Here is a 17,488-nt window from a genome sequence, read left to right as displayed (position 1 = left end):
AACACATGAGGAGTATCGTGGGCGAAACAGTATACTCTGTTATGTCCATGGTACTGCTCATGTCTATAGGCGACGGTTACCACTTTCCATCAGGTAGACTATCAGCTTGTTTGCCATTTTAGAAGAATAAAAAAAAATACCTTTTGGGACAAAAAAATAATTTTTTCAAATCGTTTTTATGAGGTAACAAACATTAAAAAAGATATCAGCAATTATTCAAAACTTCCTTTTTTTGGAGTCAGTTGGAAAACATTCTAGTTACAATATATACTTCATTTGGAAAAATATAAAAAATAAACAGTTTTTATTGAACCAACTATACCTAAATTTAGTTTTATAATAAAGCAAACGACTCGAGATAGTGTACGTAAGAAAATTTATACTATTTATATAAAATTATAATTGCTTACTTGGTATCTAATTAAATAATTCCATACATGTGTAAATATTTTTCAATTTACATAGATATCTAATTGGACTATTATTTTTAATTTTTTTTATTAATGTGCTTACTTATAAACAGGCTGACGTGTGAAAAGCATTAAATCTGTACATATTATGTATTTACCTCGCGGTAAATAAGATATATTTATTGACTTCACGTTCGTGTAGGGAATCGAACCCGGAAACAACATCACAGTCACCGCGTGATCAGCGAGATACATAAAAATTCAGCCACGTGTTCAGCTCATGATTGCCTTCTATGTAATTCAAAGTTTGGAGTGATTTAAAATGTGAGTAAAGTGGAAATAAATAATTTTTAGATTATTAAAGTAAGACCTCCCACTAGATGGAGTGACGACCTCAAATGCATTGCAGGGAGACAGTGGATGCAGGTGGCTCAGGACCGTTCCTTATGGCAGTCTGTGGAGAACGTCTATGTTCGACTGTAGACAGATAATGGCTGAGATAATGTTGAAGGTGTTAATTATTATTAAAAGTATTTTTTTTTATTTTTATTTTATTATTATTTAAATAACATTATTTTGGAAAGATTTTAAATTTTTATATGCAATAAATTACGCTTACTGTAATCGTATATACCAACCCTTAGAACAGGAAAAAATAGGAAAAAATAAAATGATATAATTTTAGAGCCAGATTTTTTTTTTACATTTTCGGTTTTTAATTTACAAACACATACAGAGTTGTTAGGTAGAGTGTAGAAGAACATTAGGCGTCTGGGAATCAAACCAACTCCCCAATACACTGGCTTACTGTGCAGAAACTGATCACCCATAATAATACTACTAGTTACTAGAATAATAGTTTATTTTTTAAAATTTTAAGAGTTTTTACTTTCCTTATAGATTCTGCCCTATCGTACACTGTACCGACTTCTATGATATTATCTACTTTATAAAACCATAAGATGTAAAATAAGTAAGTGAATAATAATAATAAGTTTATATAACTTTAATAATATAAGGGATAAGCGTGTAAATTTTGAAATTATTATTAATAAAGAATTGAATTCTATATAAGAGCCTAGTTCTATGCAGAACATTTTAAAATTTACATGTTACGAGAACATGCAACATTATGAAATGGATTTATATAATAATTTCTTTTTTCTTAGTACTAATTCCATGTTTGCTCTTCAGTAGGTATTATAAATTCCTAAAATTTAATAGACAATTATTTTTACTTGGGATGTAATTCAAGCTCAAGATTTGGCTTAGCTAGTGTAATAAAGAATATAAAAAAAATAACTTTTACCTTAATATTTACATGGATATATGGGAAAGAAGGAAGTGGATTTTGAATAATGAAAAATAGTTTTTGTCAATTTACAGCTACTTTATTTACAATTTATACAAAACTCTATGTCCTCTTATTTCATGTATATGTACGTTGCCAAGCAGCTTGTGCTTGCCTGAGAGCAATTTAAAAAACAATTGGTAAAATAATAAAAAATCATAAAAATATTTCAAAGGTTAAATGTCCTAACACTATTCTTAAAAAAGTGACTCTTACTGTTCAAGTCTGTAGGCAGCGGCTAGCACTTTCCATTGAATAGCCAGTTAGTTCGTTTGTTAGTGTATAAATATCTTACTAATAAACATCTTTGATTATAATAAATAATTATCTAATTTAATACAATAAATTTCAACAAGTTTTAACAAGTCTCCTTATTCCCACCATTCTCTTCTAATTTTCTTTTATCTTCTTCTCTCTCCTTTTTTGTTTTCAATTTATCCTGAATTTCCTCAACACTTTTCATTTTAGTTTCTGGAAGTACCAGTATAACATAAACGGCAACGAATAAACATAAAATTCCAAAAAAGTAAAATGCCACATGAATGCCCATGGACTTGGCTAGTGGTTTGAAGAACAACGTTTCGAGGAAGGCAACTAATGATCCTGCAGCTGTTGCAGCTGCCATGACGGTACCTCGATACTGTAATTTAAAAAAAATATTATGTAAAATATTATTTAAAAAAACATATAATAAAAACAGATTGTGGCAATTCAGAATTGTGAATTTATGATTACAAACAAAGAAATTGATTTTTGATTAATCCATAGCTCAAACAGCTGTTTATAGAAACAGAATTCAACAGAGATGGTTTTTTATTAATATATAGTAATACTAATAATGGATTTTCCGAAACATACACAGTAACAGAAGGTAATGAATTCTACACTGTCGAAACAATGCAAAACAAGCTACCACAAAATTAAATACAAATTATTATGAATACGAAAGAATATCAAATTATTATATTTCAGCCATAAACTGTCTACTGCTGAACATAAGCCTTCCCCATAGGGAATGTTTGCCAATAGTAGCCACGAAAATTACAAATATTAATAAATAAATTCAAACATCTCATATATGCATAAAATTCGACCAACCTTAAAAGAAAACATTTCTCCGTTAATAATAACAGATACTGGTAGCAAGCCTGACGAGTCACAGAAAATGCAAACGCATAACGTCACTACTGGCAGCCACGCTGGTGCTAGAAGGCCAAAGTCTCGAGCCACGAACCACGAGGCTAGTATGCACATACTGAGACCAGATACCAGTGATGTTATGAAGAGAAGAGGCTGCAAAAATAAGTGAGATAAGATACTCGTAATAATAATAACAACAATCACATCACAAAATTACCTGATCTTCATGCTAAGATAGTAAGTCTTAGAAGGAGTCAGGCAATGATCGTCTAGGCATAAAACTCAACACGCCAAGATCCGATCTAATTCAGATGTATATTTCCTAATTTGACCTGACCGTGAATTTAAATTCGGGACTCAGTAATTCTGATGATTATTGGAATTTAGCAAAAATTTGAATTTATATTGAAATTGTTTTAAAAATTAAAACCAATCAGGTACTTATTGTCGCAAAATTGGGGAAGAGTACATGTGCTTATTGAATATTTTACTACAATTATTTTTTTAAATATTTTCTATGCGTTTCATGTTTTGGAGCTTACTAAGTACCACCAATAGATTACTAAGAATAAAAGTAGCTCAATTTTATTACCCTGTGCTATGTAAAAGAAATTAGGATAAAATATTATTACAACTCATATCCTAAGGGCTATCATTCAATCCTTATACTTAATTAAAATTTAAGTTTAATAGCCTTTTGTATTTTGATATAATTGCAGTATTTTGTCGTTTTTTTAAATACAAATCTCTGATGGTTGTCATTATTGATCACCTTATATTTTGAGTAATCAATATTCGCTATACAGATGTCTTTGTAGATGACGGAGATATAATTTATGGTAGTATTATTATTAAAAATTATTTTGGAAATAGTTTTACCTTTCTACCAGATCTCTCAACGACACTTGATGCGAAACTCGATCCAGCAACTTGCACTGCTCCTAAAACCATCGCCTGTTGATTTGGAGTCATTAACAATCCTGTACCCTTTGATGATGATGAGAAGATATCTCCAGCAAAGTTTATAACTGGTACCGCTCCACATACTTCTCTTCCAAGAGCCACTACCATAGCTATGCAGAATGTTCTGAATACTATTTTGTCCGTCACTAAAAGTAATACAAAATTTGTCTTTAATAGTGCTATATTATTGGAACAAGTATTGTGGTTTAGTAAGACAGCTTTCATCCAGTAAGCCACATTCGGCTAGGTTCAAAGTCAGGTAAGAACCTTATTTATTTATCTATTCATTAGTACATATATGTGTACATGGCGGACTTAATGCTAAAAGCATTCTCTCCCTGTCAACTATAGGGAAGTGTCAGAATACTCGAACGCGGTACTAGAAATTATTGATTTACAAATATACTAAAATTATATATATAAACGAATAAATTTACATAAATAACAAATATACTTATAGTTATATAAAATATACTATATTATACATGAAATTGAGAATAATATAAAGTATTTAATGCTGGGATAAATTAAAAAAGTGAGCATGAACGTTTTTTTTTTTAAAGACAGTTTAGTCGGTTGTCTTAATAGTGTCAGGAAGCGCGTTCCAGAGCCGTGAAGAATGTAGGAGAAAAGAATTTGAAGCGAAACCATTACGGTGAGAGGGGATAGATAGTTGGAGAGTTTACTGGAACGAAGATTATGATCGTGAGTTTCAAAAAGGTACTGGAATTTGCTGCTTAAGTAGTTAGGAGACTGGGGGTTTAAAGAAGAGTTTAGAGGGTATAAAGAGTCCTAACATTTCTGCGTTGACGAATGGGAAGCCATTTGAGCTGAGACCGATAGAAGGAAATGTGATCGAACTTCCGAAGGTTGAAGATAAAGCGTATGGCTTGGTTGAGAAGACGATCCAGCGTATCGAGAAGATCTTCATTAAGATCTGGATAATACATTAGCATAATCAATAATAGGAACCGATATTCTCACACAAAGTAAAAAAAAAACAATCATTCACACAATCTTTGTTTTTTTTTTTTTGTTTGTTTTCGTGTACAAATTTATAATAGACTTAATAAATAATGAAACACTCAATTATTGAGTTTACAAGGAGTATTTTATTTAAGACAGATGTTAATATGTATTAGTTATGTACAAATCACTAAACTAGAATTTTATTTTTTAACCTATTCATTCACGTTTCATTTTTGTGTACGCAATCAGATCGATATCACTCAAATACTTACGTATAGCTTTAAGAACAAATTTACTACTTTCTTCATCTTTTTTTAATTCTTGTCTAATTCTCTCTAGTTCTTGTTTAATTACAATATCTTCTTCCTCTCTACATCGGAGCCATGCTAGAACACTGGCTGCTTCCTGAATACAAAGGAATATCCTTCAAATATATGCATTAAAGTTCATTTTTTACAAAGTAAACAGAAAATATAAATCATCTCTTTTCAATGATCTTTACAGTAATAAAACGAGTAGTAGGCATTTATTAATGATACCTAGTACGTCAATTTGACTATGTAAAATTTTTGCAGTTTTAATATTTTAATTAACATTCCCTCTAATTTCATTCGTTTTACTTTAATTCTGATTATCAAATAATCTTTTTATAAAACTGTTAAATTCATTATCAGCTTAATGACTCTTCCTGTACAATATATTTTGTATGTATATGAAAATCCTTAATACTTACTTGTAACTTCCCTCTTTTTACTAAGTACGAAGGTGATTCTGGCATCATCATGAACAGTAAAATGTGTATGGTTGGTAATGCCAGACAAATCCATAGGATGGTGTTGTAGCTGAATATATCACCAATGATATAGAGGAAGAGATTTCCCGTTGTATGAAATAATATAACCTGTCATAAAACATTTATTATATTGATTGTCTATTATTAATACCAGTTTGTTTAATATTACAACTATTAGAATATCGAGCAAATATTTATTTTGAAGTTGGATTTTTTAAAAATATTTGAATAAAGCTTGGCAACAATATACTTTGTACTGCTTTGTAAACACTTTATGTTATAATCCATTTTTATCACTTCACAAGAAGTAGATCGTTGTTTCAACTTGTTTCAACTTACAATAAAAAAAAATTCGAAAACATAAGTTATATTTGTCATCATCATTATTACAACTCATCTATCATTTACTGCTGAGTATAGGTTTCCCTCATACTTTACCACAAAGCATTACATCTATCGAGTCCTCGCAACATTTATACTAAGTAATTTAGAGCTAATATGTAATTATTGGCATTAAAATTGTCATAATTATCAATCTGGGACTTTTTAAGCCTATAGTGAATAAATATCTTCTGGATAAGCGCGCTCCATTCTAGATCTTAACATCACTTACCATCAGGAGAGGTAAGATTAGGCGCAAACCCATCTTTTAATAAAAAAGAATACTCCACTAAATAAAATTTTGTAAGAAAATCAACTTACAAAAGATGCTAATGACCCTCTAATACTATCTTCACTAATTTCCTTCGTATAGAGCGGGCATGTGACAAAAGCACCGGCCATAGGAAATCCAACTATAGCTCTTGCAAGCACAAATGCCCAAACCTCCATTGATGATAATTTAATTATCCAGCAACACTGTAGAGAGTGAAATCAATATAATCTATGCAGTGATAAACATAATGATTAACTGAGTTGTCTTGAATATGGTTGCTTCAATAATTTATGATAATATAACATATGTTATCATAACAAATTTAATTTAATATCCAAAGCTTTGCCAGTGCTTTAACAGTGACGACATGTAGAGCAAAAATATGGTCTTAAACTGTAACATGCACTAACTTCCAAGTACTATACTCTTCTGGAGGCTTCTAAAAAGGTTGAACCTTATAAACATCATTTAGCGCAAATAATATCTAACTTTGATCAGATTTTTGAGAACTGACAAGTAATGAATAACTACGTGTTAATTATCAAAAATTTCTGGTAAAAATAGATGACAAAAGCTGATCAAACAATTTACTTGATCGATATGACAACTTTCTGATCTTATTCTTCAGGGAGGTAGTCCCAAAAATAATGATAGTTCTAAAGCTATCCAACCTCCCATAAGATAAAACTTAAATGAGAAGAAACTTTGTATAGTTTAGGATAAAATAGCACTATGTGATAATTAATTGTTTATTGTTCACAACAATTACATTAATAGTTATAAATATAATAAAAGCATAGAACCAGAAAATAGAAAATGGATATGTAATTTTCAAATTGAAGCATTATGTGGTACTTACAGCAGTCGAAGCAGATACAAAAATCAATGTCAATTTTCGTCCGATTTTGTCTCCCATGTATCCTATTACAAAATCAGTTGCTATGCAAACTAAATATGCCACAGATGCCATCCAAGATATCTAAAAATTGAAGTAAAGGTTACCAACTTTGTAGGCATATATGAGATCTTAATAAAAAAGGAAATAAAAAATAAATAGCATTGGACACGTTACACAGAGTCATCCAGTCCCAAACTAAGCAGGGCTTATTTTGGATACTAAACAATTGACAGAAATATTTAAATATTTTTTAATATACACAAAAACAATAACTTCCACTAGGTACAGTGAAAAGAAGACTTCAAATAATAGTAATAAAATAATAGTCGTAATATCAGCCATTAACTGTCCATTACCTCCCCTTATTGAGAGGTTTTGCCTGTAGTTGACATGCATGTCACGCGAGTTGGCAACCTCAGTTAAGCTTTGTTGATGTTTTATGAGGGACGCTTATGCTCATCTCTTGACCTTTAAGTTTCCTTATTCGCCTCTTACGACATCCACGAGAAAGGAAGGGGCGCCGAAACCACACAGCTAATCACAAAGATTATTGAGGGGTTAATATTTAATAGGCGCTTTCTGGTAAAGTACCTACCTACATCGTTTCTTATAATGAATTGTAAGATTTATATAATGCGCTCCGAGTTTCAAATTATCTGCTAGATAAATTCTTGGAAACTTGAATCCAGTTGATATTACTTATGTTTATTTTTGATTGTATAGTTGTTGTATTTAATCAAAGAGGAATTCAATTTGTATTTATTTTTTATATGTAGTGGCTAATGTTATTTTGCTCCTTGCTGTCACTTACCGAGCTATAGTTTTGTCGAGTTGGAACAAACAATTCACATTAACAAATATTCCTTAATACCAGTTAAGCTTTTTCGAAGATTAGCGTAAACTAACATCGTGACATGGGATTTTTATTATTAAAGTAATTAAATAGTAAATTAATTCTAAAAAATCTTTTCATAAACCAAATTTTACTTTAACCTTGCACTTATTGTCTAAGTGATGAATAAATTAATGAAAACTTAAAGAATAATACAGACTACAAAGATTAATAATATGTACACAAAAACAAATTAACTTAATAATATGATATAATTTCACAGTATTTATTATTGCAACATACCTCTGTATCAGTCAATGGTGGTTGCCTGGGCGAATCATTTGACTGCAGCAGGAGACTCATTGGTGACATCCATCCAAGGGTAGTACCATACGAGAATACTGGTAAGTTTACTGTACAGTAATTTATGAGATTAAATTGATATGAACAGTTTATTAGTAAAGACGAAAATCATGTCGTAATAAGAGTTTGAAAAGTGGATAAAGAAATAGACAAAAAAGACCAACGTGATGTGTGAAAAAAATTGCGATGTAACATGCGAAACATGGAATCGATCTCAGAGTGGAGTGAAAAAGGATGATATGCCAATTCTAAATAATAGAAAAAGTCCACCCAGATAATTATGATTGTGTATTGATACTGATTATTGTCTGTTAAAATAGTTTGTTATATAAGAAATTAAAAATTTTGTTTATAATATCCTTTCAGTTTCCTCTAATAGTAAAGTTATAAGTAGTGATCTATAGAAATCTAATGAAGGGAAAGATTTTTTTACTAATTTCAATTGAACATATCTACAAATTGTAGGTAAAAAGTGCACATTGAAAGATATTTTCTCCCAATGAAATTAAGGGCCCTAATAACAGTCGAATAGCAATATTACTATGCCGTTTAAATTTACTATGTTCAAGTACTATACTACTGTCTGTAAACGTTTTTTTCAGCTTTCTGTAGAAGCTGCTTATATGTGATTTGAAGCAATTGATTATATCTGATTATAATTTTGTTGATAATCATAATTCAACGGATAGTCTAAATAATTGTCATTGTTATGGACTTGCATTACATGTTATTGCAATTCGTGCAGCTTTGTTTCCATTCACTTTCCTACGATTTTTAACGTTTTACGCATTCGTTTAATAAATATTCCATTAATTTAAAATTTAAACCAAATGACGTTCTAAATTGACTAAATTTACTGTCATTTGGTTATTTGACAAGCATATATCATGATTACTTGTACATAACATTTCAAAATATGTCAAAAGCTCGGGGTGCTCAATAGAGCGAAACGGTACTTCACCCCGGGAAAAAGTCTGTTATTGTACAAGTCACAGATCCTGTCGCTCATGGAGTACTGCTCTCATCTGTGGATCAAAGCACCTGGATCTGGTATCCAGATGGTTTTTTTGACTCAGTTCAAAGATGGGCTGTGAAAATTGTTGACGATCCCATAATCACAAGCGGCATCGATCTCTTTGTCTAGAAAAACTGTTCGAAATGATGCCCATAGCACCTTTTATCATCGTATCGTTTGCCATCGACAAGGAATCCATCCTCATATGCTAGAACCTAAATCGTTGAGTAGTGTGATTTCAGAGCAATTTTCTGTCGCGAACACTCACTCATAAGTTTGCTGCAGAAGTTTTTCCTAAAGACTACAATATGGGATTCTTCAAAAAGGAATTGAGGTTTCTTCAGGGTCGACATTATGCACGTGATACCCCTAGTATCACAGGCATTCATAGACTACAGTGACCGTTTACAATCATAGGAACTGTTTGTTAGTTTGCCATCTTCGTGGTATAAAAATTCTCTGTATGTAGAATCATATAATTATTCTGATATAGACAAAATCTCCCATTTCAACTAAACATTTAACATTTTGTCTATATCAGTTTCAAAACCATTATTACATTCATCATCACCATCGTCATCACAGTAAAACATGAACATTCCTAAATCACTTACTTTAAAGGCTTTTTCTGACAAAGTAAATTGGCCTCATAGTATCACACTGTCTTTTTGTGTTAGTCAAGCAAACGAGCAGATGGTCAACCTGATGTAAAGCAGCTACCGTTGCCTATAAACATCTGCAACACGTGAGCATTTGCTTGTGCGTTGTTGGTCTTTTAAATGTTTATAGGCACGTTTTTTGAAATTCCTCGCATTATATTGCATAGAGAAAACTAAAGAGAGGAGCTCATTCCATAACCTAGATGTACGAGGTAGAAATAAACGGGATGCACTTACAGTAGTAGTATGCCATGCAACCAAGAAATGAGGATAAACTTCAGCTCTATGACAAGAGATGCAACGGTAAAAGGATGACGATGGTATCAGATCATATAATTCCCTGGAACATTCCCCATTGTACGGATAATAGTAAATTGATAAAGAGGCATTATCTCGCACTCAAATTCAGGGAATCAAAAGCATCCATTAGCATGGGAACACCGATAATTCGAACCGCATGATGCTCTATAGAGTCAAGTGGAAATGAAATGAAATGAAATGAAATGAAATGAAATTTATTGCGATGAATGTGGTAAGTTTAGATAACATTATACATTATGTGAAGCTGATATTGAGGTACTTCTGCCCAAAAGTGTGAGCAGTACTCCATATGTGAGTGAATTGGGGCTTTATAAAGCAGTAGTCTATGCTCTTATACTCTTTTGCCTCGTTCAGAATCCCAAGATTCTTAGAGGCCACTATTCCCTCTGTTGCACTCATGCACTTGTACGGTACTTTATTCTTCTAATCCTTCATATAAGTGAAAATATATTGGGCCCGTAACCTTTTGGAATTAGATTTTGCACTAAACACTTCAGAGGAGTAAATCAAGTAAAATATGAATTGATTAACATTTTTACAGCAGATATAGTAACACAGACATAAACAAAAGTACATACACAAGAATATATATTTTTATATTGTCATCACATAAAGATTTTCAGTATAAAGTCGTTATACTAAAAAAATCCATAGTGGCAACGTTCAAAATGATCAACTTACTTAAAATAGCACATATCACTTGATGAATCTTACTGCCTTCACCGAAAATGCAGTAATATTTCTTCATTATACGCTTTCTTGATGAGTTTACTTAAAAACTGTTGTTATTGACTTCAAAATTCAAGCCTTAAACAATATGTTTACAAACATTTTCTATTATTGTTTATATCTCTACGAGTACGCACGCATGGCAATGTCTACCACGATTTCGCCTCTCTCAATTATAGTACGTCTATTTAAGTACAAGGTGCATTTCGTGAAATTAAATTGAGCCTGTACAAACTGGAATGACGCGAATAGTGTTTGATAAATAAAATTTAACACACTATCTTTAGATAAATTCAACTGATAGAAATAAAAAAATGACACTTTAATGTCAATTTATTACTAGGTGTTACTTGAAAAAATATTTGACGGAATATTTATTATAATACCCTACAAAACAAAATCTTACTGTCTTACAGTAACATTCAAAATATGTGACTTTCTGTCTATATTTTATTAGAAAACATTAGTTGTTGTTTTTGACGAAAGCGTAGATTTATATGTCATTAAAATCGAAAAATAATTTATTACTATTTTTTTCTCATAAAAAAGTTTTTTATATTTTTTTTTTATACATTGCAGGTAATTTTACTAATCTTCCTCTTCGTTGGAAATAATTCAGTATTAAGTCAACGACTGGAAGAAATCTCTTTTATATGATAAGACTGCCATTATGATCAACTTTTTGAGATCTCTGTATTTTATAAATTAAGACTTTGCTACAAAATGTTACAAACAAACAAATTCTCCTCTTACTACAGCACACCGCGCGATGCTACCACCAGTCAGTAGAGCCACAATCATACTATAGAAAGCGTTCATTAGCTACAACTGACGGATACGACTGAAGAGTGTGTACGGAGTTCGGCTGTCTCTATCTTTAATTGTTGTATACGTGTGTGTGTATGTACAAATATCCAGCACACTAGATCGTCGTCAGATGTCCAATCATTCAAGGATAGTCCAAAGTATTGGGGGGAAAGGGACTGTTAGTAATGGAGACTAAGAATCCCATTGCTAGCAATATACCCAACCAGGTCGACCTCTTCGCAGTTCTCCCTGGAAACTATCATGATTAATTCCTGATGAATTCATCATGATGGGCTAACTGGCCTGTTTTTATTCTCATCTATCACCCTTCACTGGTGCTTCGTCAGCGTATCCCGTTAGCGCAGGCCATACGATACCATTTTCACATATCAAAAAAAAAGTCCAAAGTATCATGGGCAAAACAGTATACTCTGTTATGTCCATGGTACTGCTCATTTCTACAGACAACGGTTACCACTTTCCATCAAATGGGACGTCAGCTTGTTTGTCATTCTAAGTTGCACACAAAAAAGTAATATCTTGGGCTAACGATTGTCAGTATATACAATTTAATGTAATTACACTGCCCAAATCGCGTCTGTCAGTCATGGCTAAAGAATACGACCGGCTTTATGTTTGCGCCTTAAGCCTAACAAATGCGCGAAACCAAACCCTCCTTTTACAGCAGCAACTGTTATATGCCTAGCCATGCCAGAGAGGGGCCAAAGCCAAGCCATAAAAAAGAGTGAAATGTCATTTTGTAGTCAGTCTTTATTGTGACTACAAAATGACTATGTTTAATAAATAAAAGCTATCACCATATCTGATATGTTTTGTTTCATTTCATATTTTTATTAAACTAATAAATAATAACAATTATCATATCCTATATACACGCAACTGTCATTATTATGTAAATAAAAAAAACAGGTTTATTAAAAGCAATAAGCACGGCTTCTTTACCTTCTTTTGTATTGCCCACTACCGCCACCTACCGGATCCATACTTTTCATCCATATTTTTCAGGGCAATAACTATCCTACTTTAATAAGTTGAATCAAACAATAAACGTTTATGAAAATTCATTAAAATTAAACATATACAGAATTGTTTAACGAGCTATATACTCGGAGTTTATTTGTGTGACAGAATCCGAAATTAGGATGTCAATAGAAGAACTAAAGTGGCCTACATAGGATAAGAGAGCTGGCAATGAACAGGTCACATATTTTGAGGGAACAATAACCGATGAGGAAGAATTTTTTTTAATTTGGACTCCATACAGACAAATAGAGTAGAATGATCCCCACTAGATGGAGCGACGACCTCGAAATGCATTGCAGAGTCGGCGGTTACAGGAGACTTGGAATCATTCCTTATGGCAGTTTATGAGGGAGATAAATGACTGGAATGATGATGACGATGATTAAAATCGTTAAAGCAGTTTCATAGATCAGCGCCGAAAAAAACATCGTGTCACGAAATTTTTATATGTTAAAATAATAATAGAATAAGCGAAATAATAATTATTCCATGTTATTCTATGTCATGTTATGTTCAGATTTAATTGCGTCAACTATTAAGTACAGTTATAATTTTAGTTGATATCAATACAAACAAAACTGTAGATACATTATCATTATGTGTAATTAAATTTACTCTCTTTACATAACAGCTACTATACGACTGTCTAACATTAAAACATTAAATTATTTTGTATATGCTAATATTTAGAAAACACTAATACCTAGTTGGAATCTTTTTTTATTTTGTTTACACACACATATATATATATATTTATTTGAAGTTATTCGAACCTTAGGGAGAGTATACAATTCCCGTAAAAGTTGTGAATTAATTTTTATAATTTACTTGGCATGCTATATATTGGAGTAGCTTGTCGTGGCTTTACATGGCTTGACATTGTTTGGAGTAGCTTAACGTGGCTCGGCGAGAATTGTCATCGCTTAATGTGATTGGCCTGGCTTGTCGTGACAAATTGTGTAATTACATGACTTATTTATTTATTGACATTGGGTAATTATTATGTTACAGAAATAAAAAGGCGACATTTTATTTATTTTTTTATTTCGATAACTACATTTCAGTGGCATAGACTTTACACTTTCAGTATGTACCGATTATATTTATACGTTTCATAAAGGAAGTCTGATAGATTTAAATTAAGAAATTCAATTCCTCAAGAATTTGAACCATTACAATAATATCATGAGGCCGTGTGGTCCAGGCATAGAATAGGCCACCCCTTCCTTTCTGTGGGTGTCGCAAGAGGCAACTAAAGAAGAGCGAGGGATGGGTAGCAGCGTCCCTCTTAGAACATCTCCAAAGCCTAACTGCGGTTGCCAATCCACCTGCCAAGCGTGGCAATTAATGGCAAATCCCTCTAAGGAGGAGGCTTGTATTCAGGAGGGGACTTCCAGGAGGGAAGGGATGATTTTTTTAAATTTATTTATTTAAAGTCACTTCCTTCGTGAAACGTAGATAAACTCAGTTAAAATTAAATTAAATAAGAAAAAGTCTTTTCTATCTAAATGCATCAATCTAGAACAAATAAATAAATAATATAATGACAATTATCTAATTATTTACAACTCTTAAACTAATTCAGATAATAAATAAAATGAGCGAACAGTCAGAAGAATAAATTAATTATGTCTATTAATCACTTAATTTAATCTAGAAAAATGTTAGTAAATGTATAAGAAATTTGAAAGTGTTGACTGGGGCGCCATTATGTTTTTGTACTGATTAAATAATTATTATGAGTATCCATACACAATCTTATATTAAAGTTACCAAAAATTATAATTTTACAATGACGTAATTAGGAAATAAATATTTTTTTTAATAGTTAGGTTTTAAATTGAGTGTTATTAATTATTATATAATTAAACATTTTCATTAATTAAAGTAGATATTATTTAAGTGACTCATAATATATTAGAGGATATAAATTTAAAATAATAAAACATTGCAATTTAATTTCAACCTTTGTTTTCGAATTGATTTCTCAAACGATTGTAAAAGCTTTTTCATATATCGACGAATCGTTATTTTTTTAAGTGTTTTAAATTAGCGTTTTTCTTTTTGCAGTAACCCATATATTTATACTTTAATATACATGTCTGTGCTACGAATCTGTGACACATGACAGTTTACGAGCCTCTCGCGCGTTTAATGCTTGGTGGTCAATTTATTAATTGTATTGTTTCTGGTCGAGTAGCCGCCATCTTGTTATGACTTCTTTTTTTTGCATTGTCATGGCAAAAATAGTAAATGAATATAGCAACTATACATAATTTTACTTTTATAAATAAATAGTTCTCAAATGGAACAATTCACATGCTCAGAAATCTTGAAAAGTTATAACTAATATGAATGTGCTAGATCTTGCTTCATTTTGCAAATATGAATTTTAATTTCCTCCTTATGAACTATTTATTTATAACGAATTGTAAGTAACGAAACTGTATAATGAACTGGCCATATTACTCAATAGACAATATGAATGCCTCTTTATATTCGATTTTCAAATTCGTGTTTCTGTTTAATTCTTATTTTTAATTCTTTCATACCCCAAATTTCTCAAAATTTAATAATAATTATATATTATTATTGTTATAAATACAATAAATAGTGCTTACATTATAAAGTTAATTGGAAGACATAGTCAGGATAGTTTGTAATTTACATTTAAGCTTACATAAAGGGTTGGCACTAATAAAATTGGGAAGTATATCATACGCGATACGATTAAGCGATATATCGATATGATTCGATTACTATCGATACAGTCTATCGATACAAATAGTTTTTCGGCTCCTCCGCTATAGGTTCCGTGCATGTGCCCAAGTATTTCAATTGGACCAGGCTCCTGTAAAATAAAATCGACCAATTAATAAATGTCCTGTATCCAAAGGTTGTCTGGAAGAGATTGCTTAGCGACAAGGCCGCTTTTTGTATCATTTCTCATTCAAATTCATTAAATACTATTTTATAAATGGTGCAATAAAGTGTAAATAAATAAATAAAAAATTCAAAAAAGAGTTGAATAATAATAAAACATGTTTAATTACAATATTTTTAAGAGTTTCAAAAGGAGGAATTTCTTAATTCATCTGTATTTTATGCGTGTTACAAAAGATTTGTACAAATGTCGATTGCTTGGGTACCTCTGCCCCTTCGTGTTTCTACCGTGAAGTAGTTGTGTTTGCATGGCTGTGTTTCGGTTTGATATGGCGTGAATTTACAGGGTACAGAGGAATAACATCTGAGTCCTTAGGAATGACAACGCATGGGGAGTATCATGAGCGAAACAGTGTACTCTGTTATGTCCATGGTACTGCTCATGTCTATAGGCGACGGTTACCATTTTCCATCAGGTGGGCCGTCAGCTTGTTTGCCATTCTAAGTTGTATAAAAAAAAAAACATTATGACAGAATACATTGTAACGCCCAGTGACTCCTCATATGTCCTATTCCTAAATGTTTTAAAAGGGACGCTGCTGCCCATCCCGTGCCCTCTCTTAGCCGCTTTTTACGATACCCGCGGGAAAGGAAGGGGTGGCCCATCCTATGTCTGGAATCTATACAGCGACTCCCTAATCTACTACTACCTCTTATTATTAGAATATAGCCGTTACTTACCTAGATCGACAGTTCTCCATCTCTAGGAAGCATTTGTTGGAGTATGTCTTATCATCAGTGCCGCAGACCGGGTCGTACTCAGGGGGGCATACTCTTGCGCATCCCGAGTATTGGAACCGGGATAGACAGCGTTTCAGCGGCACCACAAATACGTGTTTTCTGGAGAACAAAAGAGATATTTATTTTATAAAAGACCAGCACGAATTCGTGTTTCAAATAGAATTTTCGAAAATTATATATAGCTTATAATTACTCACTAATATTGTAGCTTTTTATAGATGTAAGATTTTTTTTAAATCAGTTTAGTAGTTTAGAAGTTTATCCATTACAAATAAAAAGTCAATTTTTTTTTCTCATTAATATAAAGAGAAAAACTTTTATTAATTGATTTTGATGAAGCTCGCCACTAGTATAAAGTTTTATCGTGTAATAAAAATTAAATAAATAAATATTTAAAAAATCGCACGAATAAGCGCAAAAAATACCCGTCAGATGCAGAGGGTCGGACAGATAATGTAAAAATAAAAATAGAAATATATAATAGTATACTAACCCGCAGTTCTCCTTCTTCATCAGACACTCGTTCTTGTAGAACCTGTTGTCGGAGCCGCAAACGAAGGCCGGGGTATTGGGGCAGGACTCGTGACAGAGTGCGGTAGTCCGGCAGTGGGCCGCTGACACAGCGACCACGTGCTGACCGCATGTCAGTCGACGGAGCTCACATTCCGACCTGCGCAGTAAGTAGTTTTAGTTATAAAGAAAAAAAAACGTAACTGTTTTTTTTTTTTTTCTAATGACTGTTTGTACCAAAATAAAATAAAAAAAGAAATACGTCTACATTTTGTTTCGATACAATTTAAGCAAAATATTGTTATAGCAGTGTAATAATAAATAGGGGGAAAAGGTTCTTAAGTG

At 31.9% G+C, this 17,488-nt stretch overlaps 2 protein-coding genes across 2 annotated transcripts in view; both read right to left on the bottom strand.

The window, feature by feature from the left end:
* Positions 1–1,779: 1,779 nt before the first annotated feature.
* LOC113511143 (facilitated trehalose transporter Tret1-like) lies at positions 1,780–11,281 on the bottom strand. Its single transcript, XM_026894745.3, has 9 exons — positions 11,051–11,281; positions 8,315–8,424; positions 7,141–7,260; positions 6,329–6,484; positions 5,567–5,734; positions 5,106–5,238; positions 3,781–4,010; positions 2,860–3,054; positions 1,780–2,401 (listed from the first exon to the last, which is right to left on the bottom strand). The coding sequence occupies exons 1-9, from the start codon at positions 11,115–11,117 to the stop codon at positions 2,120–2,122; spliced, it is 1,461 nt and encodes a 486-aa protein (XP_026750546.1). The 5' UTR covers positions 11,118–11,281; the 3' UTR covers positions 1,780–2,119.
* A 3,267-nt stretch (positions 11,282–14,548) lies between these two features.
* The window catches only part of LOC113511178 (agrin), an 80,761-nt gene continuing 77,821 nt past the window's right edge, over positions 14,549–17,488 (bottom strand). Inside the window, exons 10-12 of the mRNA XM_026894791.3 lie at positions 17,127–17,303; positions 16,574–16,732; positions 14,549–15,800 (exon numbers count right to left, since the gene is read on the bottom strand). Of these exons, the coding sequence (XP_026750592.1) occupies positions 15,722–15,800; positions 16,574–16,732; positions 17,127–17,303 (415 nt within the window). The 3' untranslated portion in view covers positions 14,549–15,721. The remainder of the gene's footprint in view (positions 15,801–16,573; positions 16,733–17,126; positions 17,304–17,488) is intronic.

Source organism: Galleria mellonella, unplaced genomic scaffold (genome assembly GCF_026898425.1).
Source record: "Galleria mellonella isolate WM207_F2 unplaced genomic scaffold, CSIRO_AGI_GalMel_v1 utg109, whole genome shotgun sequence".
NCBI classification, from domain to species: domain Eukaryota; kingdom Metazoa; phylum Arthropoda; class Insecta; order Lepidoptera; family Pyralidae; genus Galleria; species Galleria mellonella.
The sequence above is the reverse complement of the archived record's forward strand: the minus strand, read 5'-3'. Positions and strand labels throughout refer to the sequence as shown.

Coding starts and splice junctions, on each gene's coding strand:
- LOC113511143 (XM_026894745.3), bottom strand. CDS start 11,117: ATGAAGAAATATTACTGCATTTTCGGTGAAGGCAGTAAGATTCATCAA. Junction 7,261..8,314: donor CACCATTGACTGATACAGAG/GTATGTTGCAAT, acceptor TTCAATTTTTAG/ATATCTTGGATGGCATCTGT. Junction 4,011..5,105: donor ATTTGTTCTTAAAGCTATAC/GTAAGTATTTGA, acceptor TATTACTTTTAG/TGACGGACAAAATAGTATTC.